General features: G+C 42.9%; 1 protein-coding gene across 2 annotated transcripts; it reads right to left on the minus strand.

Moving 5' to 3' along the window:
• Nucleotides 1–723: 723 nt before the first annotated feature.
• On the minus strand, nt 724–20,066 carry DEGS2 (delta 4-desaturase, sphingolipid 2). 2 transcript variants are annotated; one of them, XR_003532652.1, is made up of 4 exons: nt 19,957–20,066; nt 9,674–10,416; nt 2,555–2,757; nt 724–2,520 (listed from the first exon to the last, which is right to left on the minus strand). XR_003532652.1 is itself a non-coding variant. In XM_027673966.1 (3 exons), the coding sequence occupies exons 1-3, from the start codon at nt 20,036–20,038 to the stop codon at nt 2,614–2,616; spliced, it is 969 nt and encodes a 322-aa protein (XP_027529767.1). In that variant the 5' UTR covers nt 20,039–20,066; the 3' UTR covers nt 2,546–2,613. The 2 variants fall into 2 exon arrangements, 1 of the variants encoding a protein (XP_027529767.1); XM_027673966.1 differs by lacking the exon at nt 724–2,520 and having other exon boundaries at nt 2,546–2,757.
• Nucleotides 20,067–20,213: the final 147 nt, after the last annotated feature.

Consider the following 20,213-nt stretch of genomic DNA (forward strand, 5'->3'; position numbering starts at 1 on the left):
CCTGTGGTTATGGAAAAAAAAACTTCTGCCAGCATCACTGCCTATAGAGAGGACAGGATCACAGCCTTCTCCAGCAGCACCCTCACACACTGGAACTCAGCTCACACTGCACATCTGCAGGCACTGCAGGCACTTCAAATTCCTGCTGAGATGGACAGTGACAATCAGAAGGGCTGTGGGGCTGCCCAGGCTAAGCGAGCTGGGACCATGATGGAAATACTGATGGGAGGCAGGTTAAGAGGCAGTTGACAATTTTGGTTGGCCCCTGTTTACATCACAGCCTCTGTGTCAGGCTAGGCTAGTAATCCATACACCACATAAGTGACTGCATCATGAAACAGCTGAATAAGGGAACTACAGCATAAGGTCACTCATCAAAGAGGATAAGGACAAAAATCACATCGAGAAAGATAGCATAATCTTTATTGTGGTTTTTATATTAACTTGCTAAGTTGGACAAGAGAGTTGAGGAACAGCCGCTAAGGACATGGGAAGTTGAATACCTGATCAGAGTGCCAGCAGCACTGAAGTAAATTAATAAAAAACTGAGGTTCCCTGACATGAGCACTGATACAAATAAGGTAATGGAAGTTCCCACATCAACACCTCTTCCTTTGGGAGAAAAGCAGCTTTAATAATTAAGACATAATGACTTAACTATGTTCGTCACTGAGGAACTAGTGAAGGCTGCAGTGTTCAAAGAAGCCCAATTCTTCCTCTTCTTATCCAAAAGCACAAAGCCATATCTGAATAACTGGTATTCAGCCCTGTATTACAAAGGATCTTGCTCTGCTGAACATATCTGGGTATTTTTTTACCCATTTGCCAAAATCAGATGGGTGAGAAAAATGGAGGAAGGGGAAATGGAGGAGGGGGAACCCAAATTGCAGCAGGCTAGCTTGGCTGTGTGCCAGGCTAGTGAATGGACACTGGCTCACTGGATCCAGTGCTTCTGGAGCAGGAAACAAAATTGTGTTTATTGAGGAAATCAGGCTTTCCAGGTCTAATTGTATACTTTGAGAGACTGATGAGACTGCACAATAATCCTTTTCTTTGTTACAGGCATGGATTTCCAGAAGAAAAAAAAAACTGTTAGAGGGGTAGAAGGCAAGAGCACCTATACAGATCTCTCTTTTAACCACTTAGTAAGGAAAGAAATACTTCACCAGCTTTCCAGGGTGATGAGAAGATACTAGATGGCATCTGAACATCTGAATTCCTGACTCCCAAGATATTGTTCTGCTTGGAGAGATGTATGCTGATTAAGGTTTTTGATGACAGGGAATTATTGAGGATAGCCACAAGTTTATTGTTGGAGAGGACAGGCAGGAAGATTTGTGTCTTCCAGTGGGCAGAAATGACAGATGAAGGTCAATAGCACCAAGTAAGAGATGTAGGGAGATAAGCAGCCCCATCTCTACATTCCATCCTCTTAACACAATCAGTGGCAATTTTATATAGCTAGAGTATCATATGCTTCCCAAATGCCAAGTCAGTGCCCCTTGAATGACAGAGGAAAAAAATTACCATTATTATGAAAGCAGTTAGGAACAAATACCACCATATCATCTCTACATCTTCACTGACACACCTTCCTAAATCCTATGCACAGAGAGGGGTATAATATAGAGGAGATCAAGAAAGGTGATCAGGAGTGCTAACAATCTTGATAAGGAACAATTAAAACTAGAAACTCCATTCCCAGAAGGACTTACAGTGGGGAAATGCATGAGAAACATGAAGTTATGGATACAGTTGAAAAGGTGAATGAGAAAGGACCAGGCAGTTCCTCCAGAGGCACATCCATGCTGCTGCTCAGGGCAGCGGGTGGAAGACTAAAGGAAGGATTTCTCCCTGCCACAGTTCAGATCTGTCAGTTTGCTACAGCGAGTATTAGATCCTCATGGAAATGCATTCAGAAAAGGTTTAGACAAATCCCTGGAATAAAGATCAAACAACAGCTACTAAAATAATGATACAAATATACAAAAATATAAACATATTTCATTGCATATACAAAATCTCTGTTACTAGCAATTATCAGAAGATTATTAGATTAGACAAGACATTGAGCAAAAGGCACCCTTGTGTTCTCCAGAGAGTTTCATTTACTATTGCATGCCAGTCCTCCCTGCTTCCACAGTCCTGTGCATGCAGAGCATCCACTTCTAATCTGGCATGAAGAGAAACTAGTCTTCAACTACACACACGCACATGATCACATGTAACACACAGCAAACATTCTCCACTGCAGACCAGGCCAAAACTCAGGCTTGGGCATGTGTGCCCCAGGAAGTTAATTCAAAGCCTAGACCAAAGGTTCACCTAATCATAATTCAATCTAACCTAGTTTCTGAGGATTACATACACAAACATCCTTTATTAAAAAGTATCAGTGGTCTAAAATAGTGCATTCAATTGCTTAATTATCACACTCATCCTCTTGGTCTAAGCAGCATGCACCAACATTAATTCAGCACACACAGAGATCCTCCTATTTCCGCAGAAAACTGAAGTCATGTGAAAACTGAAGTCATGTGAAAACTGAAGTCATGTGAAAACTGAAGTCAAGTGTGGAAAAACACACCCCACTACCACAGGCGGACCAGCCCATTAGCTTTCCTTTGCCAGCTTGCACCGTCTCTTAACCCTTGAGTAAGGACCAATAGAGTCATCAAAAACAAAGTCCCACAGAACTCGAATCCAGGACTGGTGATGTGGGAGGTTATCATAATATTCCGCTGCAATCTTCTTCACCTGGAAGAAGAAGAGAGAGAACGAGCTGTTTAGTTGCACAGTGTCAGATGTGTTTCAGCCTTCACATTCAGATCTGATAGCACAGCCATAACCTGAAGTTACCTGTTATTGCTTGTGAGCTTCTGAAGTTCAGCCAAATGAGATGTAGTTAAATGCATTTAGATACTTGCAGATTTCTGATGGAAGTTTTGCCTCACAGAGTCAGAATTTGAAAGATGTTGGATCGCTGCCTTCACTCAGAACTATTTTGTCTCATTTTGGAAGTGGTGGGATCTCCACAGTGAGATGCCTTATCCACCTAATCAGTTGCCAAGACTCCAACACACTGTATTTAAAGCCCTGTTTGCCACTTGTAATAGTCTTCTGTTGAGGGTTCTGGGTAAGAGAGAATTACCAATTGAGAAAATACCAGATACAGTCTTGCCTACACTTCATTTTCTTCCCTCTATTTTGCTACTGTGATGCAAATCCAATACAGGTTCCTCCAGCAGGCAGAGGAAATCACAGGGATGGTCTGTTCTCCTCAGTTTGGCATTAAAAATGCTGCAAGATTCATTACTAGATCATAAATCTAATAAAATTTCATCCCTGTTACAAATCCCCAAGTCTTAAGACTGCTGCCATCAGAGAAGCACTGTGCATCTTTGGAGTGGTGCTTGTAGTGGGAGTAAGGCCAGAACCAGAGGACAAAGAGGTTTCAAAGCTGGCAGGTTCAGAGGACTATGAGGATTCCCAAGTTATCAGTTATTATTCCTGCTCCACCCAGATGCTCTGCTTTTTGAACACACAAAGCAGCAGAGTCTGTTAACTGTCGTACACTTGCACGTAACTGCTTGGGCATGGTTTTATTGCAGCTCCACCTCCTAGACAAACAAAGTTCTAGAATAGAGTAGTTTGTCTTGCTGGACAGCATGACTTCTCGCTTTAAAAACCCAGCAGAATTTTAAAGCCGCTATGCTGAGCACAGTGCAGAGTTCCAGTGAAGACAAAAAGGGTTACAGAGAAATTGTCACCCGGCAGGAAGGTCTCATCAGCACCCGAGGTGTAATGGTGGAATCTTAACACAGAATTGTGACTGTTTGTGAAAGGGTAAGAATCCCAGCAAAAGTTAAATTATAAGCCAGTATGGCTCACTGCTAATTACGTCATTAATTCGGCTTCCTAGCAGCCACTCCTCTGTGAGGTAGGTTGGGTAACATACAAGAGTCACTAAGTACCTCTGCCCCTGCGCACTCCTTGTGCTGGTGGCATGGTACTGCTGTGCTGGACATGGAAGATTCAGTTCAGGTCTGACTGTATTCTGTCTTTCACTGAATACCTCTGACTGCCTGATAATTCTCTCTATCCTGCTTTAAAGCGTTACTTTGTACTTCAAAAGTAATTAATTTTCAATGGGATTCAGATAATATCAGGATTTCCCCTTAAAGGTATTTGTTAATGACTGGAAGAAAGGTGACTTCCAGGCACCAGGTAAGATCTCTGGAGATGCAGATTTAGTTCCCTGTGCTCCTTCTGTAACCACAGTCAGAAATAATTTATTCTGGGTTTATATCCTCCCTTTTCCCAAGTGGGAAAAGGAATAGCCAGAGAATTAGAGGGAGGACTATTTTAACAGTAAGCTCCCTTGAATGAAGGCCACTCAGGAGGCGTGATGCAAACACAAAGGGGGTCTCAGATACCCAGACCCAAAAGCTTCACTACAGCTCTGATATGGTCATTCCCTAACACACTGCTGCTTAGACCTTCCCTCCTACCTCCATTTTAGAAGTTCTGCCTGAATTTTGTCTTTCAGCAGTAATTCAGCCCTCACCTCTGCTAGTCAAGTCCTTATGGTGAGTCTGCCATTCCTCTCTTCTCCAAAGCCCCTATATATTTCTTGCCCTCTGAACCAGACATGTTTTCTCAGCTATTAACATTATTGTGCAGATCTCTTGATTTTAAATTCTGACCACTACAAGAGCTTCAGCGTTATGAAGTTTTTCTGTATTGCCCCTTGAAAGTGGAAGGCTGGAGATTCATAGGAACCAATTCACTTCCTAGGAACAATGGCAGCAGCTGTGTCCTCTGGATCCACAGGCTAACTAAAAATGACCCCAGCGACAATGTAGGAAAAAATGGCTCGGAGAAGAGGCCAATAAACAGCCTGCCTACATTCGGCCCAATAGTTTCTGCAAACATGAGCAGCAGTGTAGTCTGGGCGTACTCCTGAAGAGCTCAGGTGAACACAACATGTATGTCTGAAAACTTGCACTTCAATATATTCCATACGCATATCATGCAGTTGTACTACAGATTTAAAACAGGCACCTAGAATACGAGTATTCTTTGACAATTAAGATGATTAATCAAAATACCCAGCAGTAAATTTTAAAGAAGATCCTACACACCATATGCTGGAGGCAGGCAGCCCAGCCATGGCTGGCAAGCTGCTGGCCAGCATCAGGTGGTGGAGCAGTTGTTTGTTCAGCAAGGGTACCTGTTCAGCGCCTTCCCACAGAGTATGGTGGTAGCTCATTTTGAATGAGGAGGTCACAAGAGATGACCAGTGGCTTGCACTGGAGTGTGTCACCCCGGATCAGCAGTAGGACAGTGATTCACACCCACATGAAGTGTTTCTTGGCTCTGCTTGGCTTTGTGTCCAGCAGCACCTTGTGCAGGAAGGCAGGCACCACTTGCACTACTGGCAAGGTCCCTGTGCTCTGGGCAGGGCAACTGTATGAAATGTTCAGAAACACTGGAGAAGAGAAGGTAAAGTGCAGTAAGGAATGGAGAAAAGAGAAAATTTAATGAATGCAGTTAGAGGGAAGACTTCTGAAGGATTTCCTTATGGAAAAGACAAGGAAATTTGTTCCCATTTTGCTATCATGTGGCAGGAAAGAATTTTAAAAGCAGTTTCTCTTGTATAATGGATCCACAAAAGTTTCCCAACAAAAACATCTCATTTGTTGTAATTTCTTTCAGCATCTCCATATGTAAAACAGAATTATCTCCTTATCTGCCAGAAAATCTGGGTGGTGGGAGGCTAGAAAGTAATTGGGGTTTAATGCAGATTCCCTTTTAAATGCAATATCATATAAGGAGTGGCTGAGGAAGCTGCTGTTTGTTTAGCCTGGAAAAAAGGAGGCTCAGGGGAGACTTTATCACTGTCCACAACTACCTGAAAGGATGTTGTAGCAAGGTGGGGGTTGCCCTTTTCTCCCAGGCAACCAGCAACAGGACAAGAGGAAATGGCCTCAAGCTGTTTCACAGGAGGTTCAAGTTGGATATCAGGAAGAATTTCTTTGCTGAAAAAGTTCTCAAGCATTGAAACAGGCTGGCCAGGGAAGTGGTGAAGTCACCATCCCTGGAACTGTTCAAGAAATGACTTGATGTGGCACTAAGTGCTATGGTTTAGTTGATATGGTGATATTCAGTCCAAGTTTGGACTCAATGATCTTGGAGATCTTTTCTAACCTTAAGGATTCTATGGTTCTATGATTTTATATCTATTAAGTATGTTTGAGGCTGGAAGAGTCACCCTTTTTGTCAGATTCTGGGTGCAGTACGAAACCTGAGGATGGCAGTTTCCAGATAGCAAGTGTTGCAGCCAGATCATAGATTTCCTTAAAAGAGGATGACACTGTGCCAAAGTATTCCTAAATCCTGCTTCTCAAACTCTCCATATTGTACTGTAGATGGTCCCTTTCCTTCAGTTCCTCCCACCCTTCCTCCTTACAGATCTCAGCTGTAAGTCTTAACTCATTGCTAGTTTGTGAATAGGAGTTATCAGGGAAGGATAACAAGAGATCACAAAGTCTGCAAGACAATTACTAGGCATTTAGCACCTGGTATATTGAGGTTTTTCTTCTAATAAGTCAAGGTCGTAGGGTAAGAAATCACATCTTTTAGACTGAAACTTTGCTTCTGGTTTTGTGCTTGTAAAGCACATTGACAGGACCCCAATCCTACTCCATCATATCTGATAGGCACAAAAGTTAAACCCAGCCTAGTATTTCAGCACAGTTGTTATAGACTCTTTGTCCTGGGGCTATACAGAAACTAGAGATCCTTACAACATGAAACTGTAGAATTATGTTTAGAATTCTAGAAGGCATATTACAGGAGTTCCATCTGCAGTCCTATAACCCCACCAGGGGCTGGGGGGCACTCAAGCCAGCCCTCCTGGCCATTGCAGGGTTAATGAAATCTGCAATTCAAACCCAGCACATCTACCATGTTTTCCAGTCTTGTCTGTCCAATAAATCTGGTTTCATACCATGACTTTTCCTTTTCCCACAAGCTTAATGAGTAACTAGTTTGCCTCCGGTAACACTGGCACTTTTATTGCAGCTTCTAGGATCAGTACTGAGTTCCTCCTCCTTCTCCCATCTCCTGTCTCCATAAGTATATTCAATCCTTCATATAATGAAGAATGGATCTTTTTTACTCATTTGGTAAATAATGCAATGTTTTATAGTTACAAGGCTTCATGCGAAGACTAAACTAGTTCTAAGTCTATAGGGGTGTTTTTTTAGAGCAGGTCCTTCATTACCATGTTAAATTTCATGGTCTCTTGTGTAATCTCTAATTATACTAGAGGGACAATTTCTTACTGCACACCCATGTCACTCATCTTTAATATCCATAAGCCTATGAGGGCAGCCTAATCCTTCCTCTTTCAAATCTGCCATATTCCTAGGATAAAGGTCTTTCCAGCAGCAAACACATTACTCAGAATGTTCTGAATGACACACCTGTAACAAAGGACAAAGCTGAATTTACTTTCCCGATAAGCAAGCTGAAGAGCTAATTACTTTCCAAGATTAAGATCCAGTTATTCTCTAATCCCATTTCTCCCCTGCTCTCAATCATGCAGGAACCAAATAAAGATCTTTATTCCACTTTCTACTTGTCAATGATTAAAAATAAAAATAGCCTCGCTGAGAGGTCATCCATATTACACAATTCAATTATTACAAGTTCAAGTGCCTAAAAGACAAGATCTGAAAAAAACTAGACCTTTGCAGAGTGAAGAATTTCCTGGGAGGTTAAGCAGTGTAGAGCAAGGTGAGGTTTCTTACCTGTTATGAACTTCAAGGTTGAAAGCTAACCAGCAAGAATCTGCTTCCTTATTTCTTTCCACCAAAGAGGTGGAGATTTTTTTTTCTCATTTCGCAGAAAAGAGTAATCAACTTATTGTAATGGACAAAGGATTTTCTACAGTAACTGTTTTGCCAAAGAATTTTCACTTTTTAATAGAATTTTTAACTGTAATTAATCACAGTTTTCAATATAGTTCTAGAAGGCAACAGTGATTGACAAGTCTGGTGTGTCCTCCACCAGCAGAACAAGCCTCTCTTTCTCCAAAGAGGAAAACACACATGAACATAAGCCCATGAAATTCAACGAGTAGCTCTATCTTCTTTACACGGTTGGGCAGATACTTCCAGCTGCTGCACTGCCTCAAGGAATTAGGCTGCACTATTTGTGGTGTGGATGGAGAAGAGCTTTTCAGGTCTCAATCAGGTCTGGAGCAACAGTCCCAGCAAGTTCAATTAGTCACTCACCTCCCTTGTGCAAGCTACAGAGCTAACCTTCTTCTCTTCCTCTATTTACATTTCGGTAATCTAAGGATCTAAGCCTATCTGACAAGTTTGAACATTTGAAACTAAAGCTAAGCCCATGCACTTCCCAGCTGAACTATCAGGTGTATCAGTGATGGAAGTGCCTGACAGGAGAACTTCACATCTGAGTGTGGGCTGCTGTACCAGCTGCTCTGTGCCTCGCCAGGAACAGGCAGCTTCTCCAGGACAGACCTCCAGCAGCAAAGGTGGTGAATGAAATCAGAACTGCAGGCACTATAGAGGCTTCTCACTCTCTTCTACACAAGAAAATCTCCTCTTGATTTGAATCTCCTCTCAGACGGCATTTCTGTGATGAAGAACATTACTCCATACAGCAGGGTTTGCCTGGATATACCATCATACAAGTTGTACATGCTATTCAGTAGTGGGGAGGTCACAGCTACTGAACCTCAGACTCCCCAGCTCTACCTCCACCTCATGAGGATATTGCAGTAGTAGTTCCCAACTTTGCATCAGCCCAAAGACAGAAGATGTTTCCTTCCTACTATGCCAGAGAATTTATATGCAGGAGTAATAATCCGAAGTCACGTACCTCTAACACTGTGAGCACCTGCTGAGGAACCCTTGTATTAAAATGCACAAGAGCAGCTACATACCTGGAGGGAGATTGAAAAGCTTTCCTAGACACCTGGGCTTTGCAAATTTGATTCCCACAGCTGATAAAACATGCGCAAAAAGGGGTTTGCCTTTCAAAGGAGGAAAGCCACAGCACTTTCCCAATGACAGACCAGGCCTCCAGTTCCTGTGGGTGGGGCAGCAGAGCTAAAACGAGTCATGGAGAGCAGGGCTTTGTTTTCTAGTGCCATTTGTGTCAGGCCGGAACATGCCCCAATCTTATGTCATCTCAAAAATAGAAAAGCTTCTCTTTGATGTTAATCAAGCAATATAGGTAGCAGATTGATTATTAGACAAATTTCAACTAGTAATTGCCACCTGCCTCCCTTCAGATGGGCCTTTAAACTTTCAGAGTTGCAACTTCTTGGCTGAGAGATGTAAATGGAGAAATTTAGAGCCTTGTTGGAGGATTTTATAATGGAAAAAGTATTTCTCAAGCCCTCTGAGGGTCAGATGTTCTAGTTTGCATCAAATAAACTAAATATTACAGCAGTTTGACAGCCATTTTTCTCAATCTCTGGCTTAAAATTAATTAGAAACAAATCCAAAAAGCTTTCTTCTTTTTTTTCCTTTTTTTTTCTTAAATTGATCAATTGCTATGATTTGGAGTGTTTTCTTTGGGGCAGTTTAGCAGCTTTTATAAAAATCTAACTCATGCATACTTATGCCATACTTACCATGGGCAATCTGCATCCAGGAATGCTGGGGAAGTCATGATGCTCCATGTGGTATCCTACATTAAAGGTGAGCCAGTTCAGAGGTCCATAATAAGAGTATGTCTCATACCCTTTTAAGAACATGTAGTGTTCTGCTATGAAGTGCCCAGAAATGGGATGTACACCCAAGCAAAGAAGTGTACCTGCTATTAAATAAATAACAGGTTTGAGTCCCCAAAGGTAGTAAATGATAAGGTCTACAGAAAACTGTACAAGAGCATTGAAAATTTCCATCTGTGTAATCGCTTTGGGGTTCACATACAGTGGCCTCAGACTGTAGAACAGAGGTTGGAGGAAAAGCCAAAGCAGTTTCCGAAGGGGTGTACAGAAAAACCAGCCTTCAAAGTCCGTGGGAATGTCCACATCCAAGCTGTCCCCTCCCAGGTACCGGTGATGGTCAATGTGGTATTTCTTGAAGGAGGCAGAGTAAGGGGCACCAATCGGCAAGTTGGCAAAGACTGCGAACCATCGGTTCCACTTGGCCTGCTTGTTCCCAAAGGCGACGTTGTGTGAAATATCATGGATGGCTAAGGTCAGCGAATGGTTGATGCAACCCCCAAAACCATAAGCCCAGAAGAAAATCCATTTCCAAGATAAGTCTTTCACCAGGTAGCATGCCAGAAGCTGCGTGAAAACCATTCCAGATACAATCCACTTTAAATGTGGATCAGGTCCCATCAGAGTCTTGATCTCTGGATACTTTGCTAAAGGAAAAAATGCAGAGAAAAACTTCAGTAGATCACGGTTAGGTAAACACAATCACCACTGGGACTCTCTGGTTTTATCACATTATATTTGAGGCTCTAGTTTTATACAATGGTAATTCCAAAGTAGGGTTGCCACTACACTGAAGGCTTTACTAACATATGGGCTCCATTCTCACTTCCAGCATCATGTCCAATTGTGATTGATATCAATATACATAGATATATATAGACATATTAAAAAAAATATCCTGATGGTCAATCTGTGGCATCATGTGCCTTCACCACAATGAGTACTGCTTCACATTATTAGTATGCGAAAACCCGCATGATTTGAGTGCTAAGAAGCATCTTCTGTCAAGTTTTTTATTTCCTTTTGTATTTTGCTCAAATCAGATGTTTTTTTCCACAAAAGGGATACAACTGCCTTCTTCATAGCCCTTTTCACACTGCAGCTTCAAACATATTAGCAGAGGAAAGAGAGCCGAGCAACAGGCTCGCCAGGTTTTGCTCTGTGGTTAGATGACAAACGCAGCATTTTAAAAAAAATTCCTAATTATTTGAGTGTTTACCAGTGCTCACAACACGTACAACTCTTCACACATGGTAACATCACAATAAAGTCAGTAATATTATCAGGATTTTATAAGACACAGAAAATTTTTCTCTGTTCCCATTCCTCGGCCTGTTCCGAAGTCACATACCAAAAGCAGGCATAAAAGCCACAAGATAATCACACAGCAGCTTCATGAGGCCTCACAACTACTGCAGTGTCAGAGAGACATGGGCTAGGCTTGCCAGGTCTGACTCACATCAGGCCAGGACTAGCTTACTTATCTTTGGTTCCAGCAGCCGTTCATCTTCCTTTTAAAAGAAAGAAAATACAGAGTACAGCTTATCCTCTAGGTGCTGTTCATTGATACACATCTCCTCTTTACAAATCTGCACTTCTCACTTCTAATATTAACTTGCACATAATTTTTTCCACTGTTTTATGGCTTTTACCTACCTACTGACCTCCCTCCTTTAACTCATACTCTGCATTTCTCAACAATTACAGCTTACACAGATAAATGCATAGACAAGTCACTCGCTCTGAACCCTAAGGTTACACAGTGTGTCCTGTAAGTTTGATAGGTCTGTTTTATGAATAGAAAAGTAAACATCGTCTGAGTGTCACAGTATAACACCAGTGCAATAAAATCAGATTACAATGACCAGCATCTATACAGCTGTATATGCTATAAACAATGCTGGAGACAATACACGTAGTTTATATGACCTTGAAAGCAGTGGCAGGTGTGGAGTGCTGAATGCAGAGAAGGCTTTTGTAAAAGTGAACCCTGAGAAGTTTGCTGAAGTTTCAGAGAGATGAAGTACTACTTAAGGAAGCAGATTCATGTGGTCATGCTCTGCAACCATTCCAACAACATTTGAGCCTGTTGGCCAGCTTCAGCTCAGCTTGACAGAGGTTAGGGACGATAAAGACTGGACAAGTGCTGTGGAAGATGGCGAGAAAAGAGATATTCCCAATTCTTCCTGTGAGGACAAGGGGGCCAATTCACCATGAGGAGTATTCAGGAAAAAGAGAGATTTTTCTAAGTGGTGGGAAATCTCTAATCAAACTTCACATATTTCTAAAGTCAGTCAAATTTTTCTGATAAAAATCTCTGGCAAGTCCAAAGTGTTTCTGTTTTGCTGTTTTGCTTTTGTTCTTCTTTTCACAGTTTTTTTGAAATTACAGTTTTCACACTAGAAAAATTAACATGCTAAAAATTGTTCCCTGGTACCTGAAAATGTACCAAAATTCTACATGAAGTGCTGCTTATTCAAAGTCCACTCTAAAGAATAACTTGATATAATGACCTGGTCAGAAAGACTGTTAAAGATATGCAATTTTATGTAGCTTAATCTCCTGCTTAGGGGCCTCTGTCCAGAACCCAGAAAACTCCTTAATAAATCAAACCACGTCAAATGTTCAGTTGCACAGCTGGTAGATGTAAGTTACTGAAGTGAAAAAAAGAGATGAGGAAATGTAAAACAACCAGATCTGTTGGTCAGCTTGGTCAAATTAAGGCTATATGGTCTTAAACTCTACCAGGGGAGATTTAGGTTGGATATTAGGAAGAAATTCTTTACAGAGAGGGTAATCAGGCATTGGAATGGGCTGACCAGGGAAATGGTGGAATCTCCATCCCTGGAGGTTTTTAAGATGAGACTGGATGTGGCACTTAGTGCCGTGGTCTAGTAACTGCGGTGGTAGTGGATCAAGGGTTGGACTTTATGATCTCAGAGGTCCTTTCCAACCCAGCTGATTCTATGATTCTATATTGACCAAAAAAAAAAAAATTAATGGGATGGGAAAAGTGCTTAGAGATGCTTTATATTGTCATTTGAGAATAATGGAAGTTTTTGACCTATTTCTTTCTGTGGCAGTCAACAAGGACCACAGATTCCATTTAAGAGGTTTCAGAGTAGTTGCTGCCAACAGGCAGCAACAGTGTGTGCAGGCAGCAATGCAGGCAGGTTGCATTTGTCACAGGTGACAGCTATTAAGTAGCTTGCTAGGGTTTAATATTAAATTCAACACATGATTAACTCCTCTCCAACAGTAAATCTTTGCATACTAGTCAAACCACCATAGTGTGGCTATTTATCATTAATACTGATAAACCTGTCCCATTTCCATGGCGTGGAGAGACCTCAGGTTTCTCCCCATGAAGAAATCGTGGCTTGGGCAGGGGTGTGGTGCTGGAAAGCTCACTGGAGGCTAAAAGCCCTGCTGGTGGAGTAGCCTGCCAAAGATCTGTTCATTCAGAAGTGCTTCAAATGCAGAATGTTGAATACTGACCCTGTATAGACTTGAGGCCAAGCACTCCTCAGTGAGACACATTTAGTCTCAGATTAAGTGATCCTGATGACTGCAGTTTATGTATAACATACTGACACAAAGATGTGATAACACAAATATTTATCTCCTTTTTCCCTCACATTCATCCCTTGCAGTTAGCTGAAAGACTGTAGGTGCTGTACAAACCAGACATAGCCCATCTGCAGGTCAAAAAGGAAATAGAGAATCAGAGGCAGGGTTACTGGCAGTGCTGAACCAGGAGGCACAAAGGACTATCAGACCTCTGGCAGCTGGCCGGTAAAGACCACCTTTGTTTTCTACACATGGCACTTTGCAGAGTAAACAGACACCTACTCCCCACTCTTGAGACTGCTAGAGTTTCACACTAGGAAGCATCTGAACTGAGCTTCTCATCATGCTGCTCTTTCCTGAATTGCTTCCATTTTGGTCTTCCTGAGCACTTTTCCATTCTAAGAATGATGAGCTTCTATATGGCCAGAGTCCATTGCTTCCCAACAAGCACCGTGGCAGGGCTAAAACGTGATGTAATCTAGAGCTAACTCTTCCTTATGCAAAATCATGGCATGGAGAGGGCACAGAAAGAGGATAAAAAAAACAACTTCATGATTCAGCCCTTCTAGATAAGGCAGTTGGGGTTCATGTGTGGACACATGACATGGGACAGGGCATGACACCCACAAATTTATATGACTATATGGGACCAGGTTTTGCCCTTTAGAGTTCAATGAGAACAGCATAACTCCAGCTACACTAGTGTCTACACGGCACATTTTTCAGCCTCTGGCTTATTGAGAAAGTCCATTAGCTCAGCCTGGCAGAGAGTTTATCCACGTGTGCTGCTTCTAGTTGTCCAGACAGATCCATTGTACTGCCTTTTGGAGGGTGGGGATACTGGTGTAGATATACAGCAGGACTTTTCTGTCTCCCAGATGTCAGCACACTGCAAAAGCAGCATGGGAACTTCAGTAGAGAAGGTAAGTGTAGTTAATAATTCTGCTCAGCCACCTCCACAGTCTCTATACATAACCTCAGAGCAGCTGAAAGCTGCTCCACGATGATGAAAGACATTTCCCACTTGTACAACAGTGTGGATGAAAGAACAGCAGTCAAGAGAATAAATGCTGCAAGAATATTTTCAGAAGCATTCACAATTCTGAAACAACCCATTTACTGAATTAACATTTCAGAGAGATCACTCCACTGTTGTGTGTAAGCATCAGTCACCTTTCTAGAGGCAGGCTGCACAAGTTTCTAAACTGACAAATTAGTCTGACTTCATATTTTTAACTTGATGCTTTTCTCTGGAGATCCAGCAGCACTCACCATAGCCCTACTGTGATCCTCAGTTAGTGCTGGATCAGTCGTTCCTGGAAAGGCCATTGGTTGCCAGGTCCTGGTGTTCCTCCTCTTCAGGAGACAGCAAATATCTTGTTCTGAACCCTCACTCAACCTCCATGCTGCTACTGACACTGTTCCTGAGATAACCCAGAAGAGCCCCAGTGATGGTACCAAACACGGTTTCTTGTTGATGTGACACCACATACTTTATACTTGCACATTTTGGCATACATGGGATTTGGAAGTGAACAAGAGCAGGAGCTTTCCTTAAAGACAGTGGTAGAGGTTTAAAGGAGCAGCAGCCTTGCCTACATCCACAAGAAGCTAGTAATAACAACAGAAGAAATTTAAATTTCTTGATTTTCCTTTATTTTGACTGCAAGTGCAACATACAGATATAGTCAAAGCGGAGATACCGTTCAGTATAAGGCACTTAGGAGGTCTGTTAAAGAGAAGAGGGAAAAAAAAAATCTCTGTGACACTGCTGTCCTGGACTATGTTCTGTTGACTATGAGTCTCTGCCAGAACAAATAAGAGACACCAGGCACAGGATGTAAGCTTTACTACCCCATGTCCTATACTGGAGCTGATATTGTACCAAAAAATTTAACAAACCAAAAGAAGACAGTTTACTGACAGGATCATGTTTTGCCTCATAACAGCTCAGCTTGTGAACATGCTCATAAACAGCACAGCACACCTGAGTCCTCAGTGAAAGACATAGAACTGTTGGAGCAGGTCCAGAGGAGGGCTACAAAAATTGTCAGGAGGCTGGAGAACCTCTCCTGCAAGGAAAAGCTGAGAGAGTTAAGAATTGAGGCTCTACCACCCAGAGAGGTGAAAGCTCTAGGAAGACCTTATTGCCTTTTAATATTTAAAGAGGGCTTATAAGAACTATAGGGACTGACTTTTTAGTAGGGTTTGTTGCAATAGGATGAGGGTTTTGAACTAGAAGAGGAGAGATTCAGTCTAGACATGAAGAAGAAATTTTTTACAATGAGGGCAGTGAAACCCTGGCATAGGCTGCCCAGGGAGGTGGTGGATGCCCTATCCTAGGAAACATTCAAGGCCAGGTTGAATGGGGCTCTGAGCAACCTGATCTAGTTGAAGACGTCCCTGCTCATTGCAAGGGGGTTGGACTAGGTGACTTTTAAAGGTCCTTTCCAACTGAAACTATGCTATGATTAATTCAAACCATACATGGGCCAAGACACAGGACACACAGAGGACAACAGGCATGACAAAAGTTTCTGGTTCTGCACAGTCTCCTACTCCATCCAGTAGGCAAACTAATAAGAAACCTTTTTGCCCAGCTAATTACACTGAAGTGTAATATATTTTTATATATCCACTGTGTAAGGACAAATGTCTTAATCCTGTACTTGCCAACCACAAGCCTCTGAATTGCTCAGTGCTGGCTGGTCCAAGGGAGAGGGCTCACTCAGAAGTGCCACCAGAGGGAAAGTACCCAGTGGTGCCACATTGCTGGTGTCAACAGAGATGGATGATGTCAGCACATCACTATGACAGCACATCACTATGACAGCACATCACTATGACAGCACATCACTATGACAGCAGCTATAACCTTGCTTATACTTGTTTGTGAGCTAGTTCAGAGGAAAGGGATGTAGGAATGCTAGGAAGAGGACTTCCAGCTGCCTCTGAAACAAAAACCTGCAATATGGAGTAGGCTGAAGCCTTTGGTTGCACTTAATACATTTTCAACAGAAGACCACAAATGCCTAAACCAGTGACTTTCTGCTCATGTGATTTATTTCATAGGTGATGCCCACAGGCAATTGGCATGAGCACCGAGATAGCAGCTATTCTGGATGTGCTCGTCAGAGAACAAGCACATCAGTGGCAGCACTAAGCCCACATACTGCAGAATAAAGGGAAAACAAACTCATAGTTTCTTTGCCAGAAGCACATGTAATTCAGAGCTTTGATTTAAGCTAAGGAGAGATGCATATGCATATTTCAGCAGGTACAATTTATCAGAATTTTCATAAATGTGAGGTTTAAATAGGCAACAGAAGAGACAGCTGAAAGAAATAGCAGATTAAATAAGAAGGCAGAGCTGGAAGCTATACTCAGACCAGATAACTGCTAAAATAAAATGTATTTTTTGTTTTTTGTTGTGTTCTACCCCTCCTCATAGGCTAACATCTCAGCCTTCCTACAGAATAAAGCACATATAAAATGCTTGCACCATCTCCACTCCAAAATAACTTGGTAAAGAATTAATTATATAATTATTAATTATTCTTATATGTTAGATCATATTCAGATGCTCCTGGTCTACCCTGAGCAACAAGTGCTTCCCTAAGGATCCTGTGAGGCAAGACATTTTCTGACCAACCTACAGTAATTTTAAAAAGTTAGATCCAACCCATGGCACAAATATGATCCACGCTTCCCATATCACAACATACTGCTCATTGCTTGCATTTGGGAAACTGTTTGCAGGTGAAATAATCATGCATATTGTGCTTATGGTGTTACCTGCATCTGAGCAATGCTTTTTTTCATCTCTCAAGAGGGACAAACCACCAATACTTCCCACTGTGCAAGACTATAGTTCTTCAAGTGTTTTAATCAAAAAAATTTTTACTGACACTAAAGTAGAAATCCTATTTCTACTAGAAGTAGATATCCCCTCCATGTTGTACCCTATGTTATATCTCCCTCTAATAGCATTTTTGTAACTGTACAGAAAGGCTAAGCAGATCTAGATAAAAAAACCTTACTTCCATCAGGAAGTTTTTAGCCAGGTCTTTCCCTAACAGAGCTCACTGCAGCATTACACAAATCTCAGTCCTGACACTAGGCAGTAACAGGCTTTTCATAACCAAGAGGGCGAGAGAATAGCAATGAAACAGTTCCATTTCATAAACTGAAAGGCGTGAATAACGTGTTCAGGAACACGTACAATGTGATATGGGTCGAAGTGCCAGCTTGGCAAGGGACCTCCCCCGTAACTTAGAAGCAGTTGGCACCTAGACAGTACCAAACACAAGCTACATTTTAATACCTAGATTCTAAGAGTAAGATACGACAAAGAGATAACAGAGAAAGGATTACCTCTGCCTTGCACAAAACCTTCATCTATTTGCTGGTATAATTATAGCCATTAGGAATCACATCTCTGGTAGGTTCATCTAGCGCAACAAAGTCCTGCCATAAGCTACCTCCCAGCCAGCCCAGCTGATAAACACAGCTCATAGCTCTGCAGCTCAACAGGAACAAGGTGCCCACAGAAATTGTGCATGGCCCATCCCTCTTAATTGTTCTAGGTCAGGTTGGATGGGGCTTTTAACAACCTCATCTTGTGAAAGATGTCCCTGCCCTTGGCAGGGAGATTGGACTCACAGTTCTCCTTCAGACACATTGTCACTTACTACAAAAGTCTTACAGACACCTAGGCTACTAAGTCACAACTTTGTGATGGACCATTTGTACTTCTCAGTTGTTCTATCGGAACATTGAGGCAACAGCCCAAGGAAAGGAACGTGTTTGTCAGTTTGCTCATTTTTTTTTCTTAACAGATAATTTCCACTTGCATTTAAATCCAAGTAGCCATGTCTGAGAGAGACCAACATTTCAGAAAGCTGCAGCATAAACAGAGAACAATCAAGTTTCAGTGCTTAGCAACTGAATCATTAACCTATCTGGAGGGAAATACTTCCTTTACCAGCATGGAATGTTGTCCCCAAGGCATTGCTGTATAAAACAACAGAAAATACATGGACTTTTACAGATATTTGTTCATATGCATGTAAGATTCTTACAGTGTTCTCCAGCTCAATAGACACTAGACATTTTGATAAGTACATACTTTGGGTACTAGGGGTTTGCTGATCCTCAGGCTTTGAAAATACAGTGAGGATCATGACACTAGCATCATACAGGATACCATGACAGCTTCAGTAACTTTTGGTAACATTTTGGTATCATGACACTACATTTTTCATGTCTCTCTTCCCATGTTGTATTTCTCTATTCCCTTCCTTCTGCTCCCACAGCTGGGGCAGCGGGGGCTGCAAAGATGGACCTTGATTCCAATCACTTGTTCTGAACCCAAAGGGGAGGTGGGTAAAACCTCTGCAAGTGTGCAGTTGAAAGATCCTAAAAAGAGTTTGTTGCAGCAAGGGTAAGGGAGCCCAAGCACTCTTTACATAATACAACTTCATGGTGGTCTGCAGTCCCCATTCTACAGCACAACCAGAAAGGCAAGAGATTAGTAAGGGTAGAGACCCACCACAGATACTTCTACCCACAGCTCACCAAAATGTAGTGCCCTTGACTAAAAGGATGAGTAGGACATCAAGAAGCATCATTTTCTATAATGATATACCTTGATCACACAGTAAAATAACTATTATTTTCCTGGGTGTAATTCAAACCTGTACCAGGATATTCCACCAGTGCAACTATACCGGAAATGTTTTTGTAATTTAGATTAATCCTGGATTAATCTATAAGATTGTAGAGGAGTTAAAAAACTGCACCTAATTAGCATATACCCTATGCATGCGTACCCTGAGCTGCTACTCAGCCACAAGTTTTCCAGTGCCCTTCTTTATAAAACTACTTTAAAAACTTTACCTTATTCATTAGAGGGGGAAAAAACCAGGACAACCAACCCACCCAAATAAAAACTGAGGAAAAAATAAAAATTTTATTTATTAATAAAAGGTTGGACATGTATTTTCAGGATATACACAACAATACTCTGCAACAATTCTGAATTATCAATTCTTCTCTGAAACGATCTTCAGAATAGCCCAAAGCAGAATAAACCTCCCGATCCAACACACTCCTGTGCGCAGTTAACACGAAAATACAGACATGCACCTTGTCCCTGACAAGCAGCGGGGGACTCGCCACTGTTATCTACCAAACCTCACCCACATCCCCGTTGACTTTATTGCACTCCCAAGACACTGGGAACAAGTGCCTTCGGGAGGGCTCCCAGCCCGCAGTCCGGGCAGACTGGGGAGGGCTGGCGCCCGCCGGGATCCCCCGACGGCAGCCGGGGCGCGGTGCGGGCAGGTGGGCGCAGCTCTGCCGCCCCGGTGAGCCGGCTCACCGCTGCCTCCGGAAGGCAGAGAGTCGGGGGAGAGCAGCACCCCTCGGGGGAAACACCCCTCCGAGCCCACCGGGCCGCGGCTCTCCACAGTCTGGACACCCGCCCCGAGCCGATCTCGGCACCGACACAGGCGGACCCGGCGCGGACCCCCCGCCCCACCCGCCCCGTCTCTCCCCGTCCCGGAGCGCAGCCCTGCCCGCCCCGCCGGCAGCCGCTCCCGAGCGCCCCGGCGTACCCAGGATCTCCTTCCTGCGCTGCGTATGAGGCTGCTCCGTGTAGACCCACTCGAAGTCCTCACGGGTGACGCGGTTCCCCATGGCTCCCGCTGCGCCCCGCGCTGCGCTGCCCTTACAGCGCTGCGCTGCCCTTATAGCTCCGCGCCCAGGGAGGGGCGGCTCCCCTGCCCGCCGCCGCCCTGCAGGTAGGCACTGGGGCTGCGGCTTCGCTCGGGTGTGCAGGAGCCGTGGGAGCTGCACAGCCCTGCCGTGGTGT

This window comes from Neopelma chrysocephalum, unplaced genomic scaffold (genome assembly GCF_003984885.1).
Source record: "Neopelma chrysocephalum unplaced genomic scaffold, ASM398488v2 Primary Assembly neopelma1_24, whole genome shotgun sequence".
NCBI classification, from domain to species: Eukaryota; Metazoa; Chordata; class Aves; order Passeriformes; family Pipridae; genus Neopelma; species Neopelma chrysocephalum.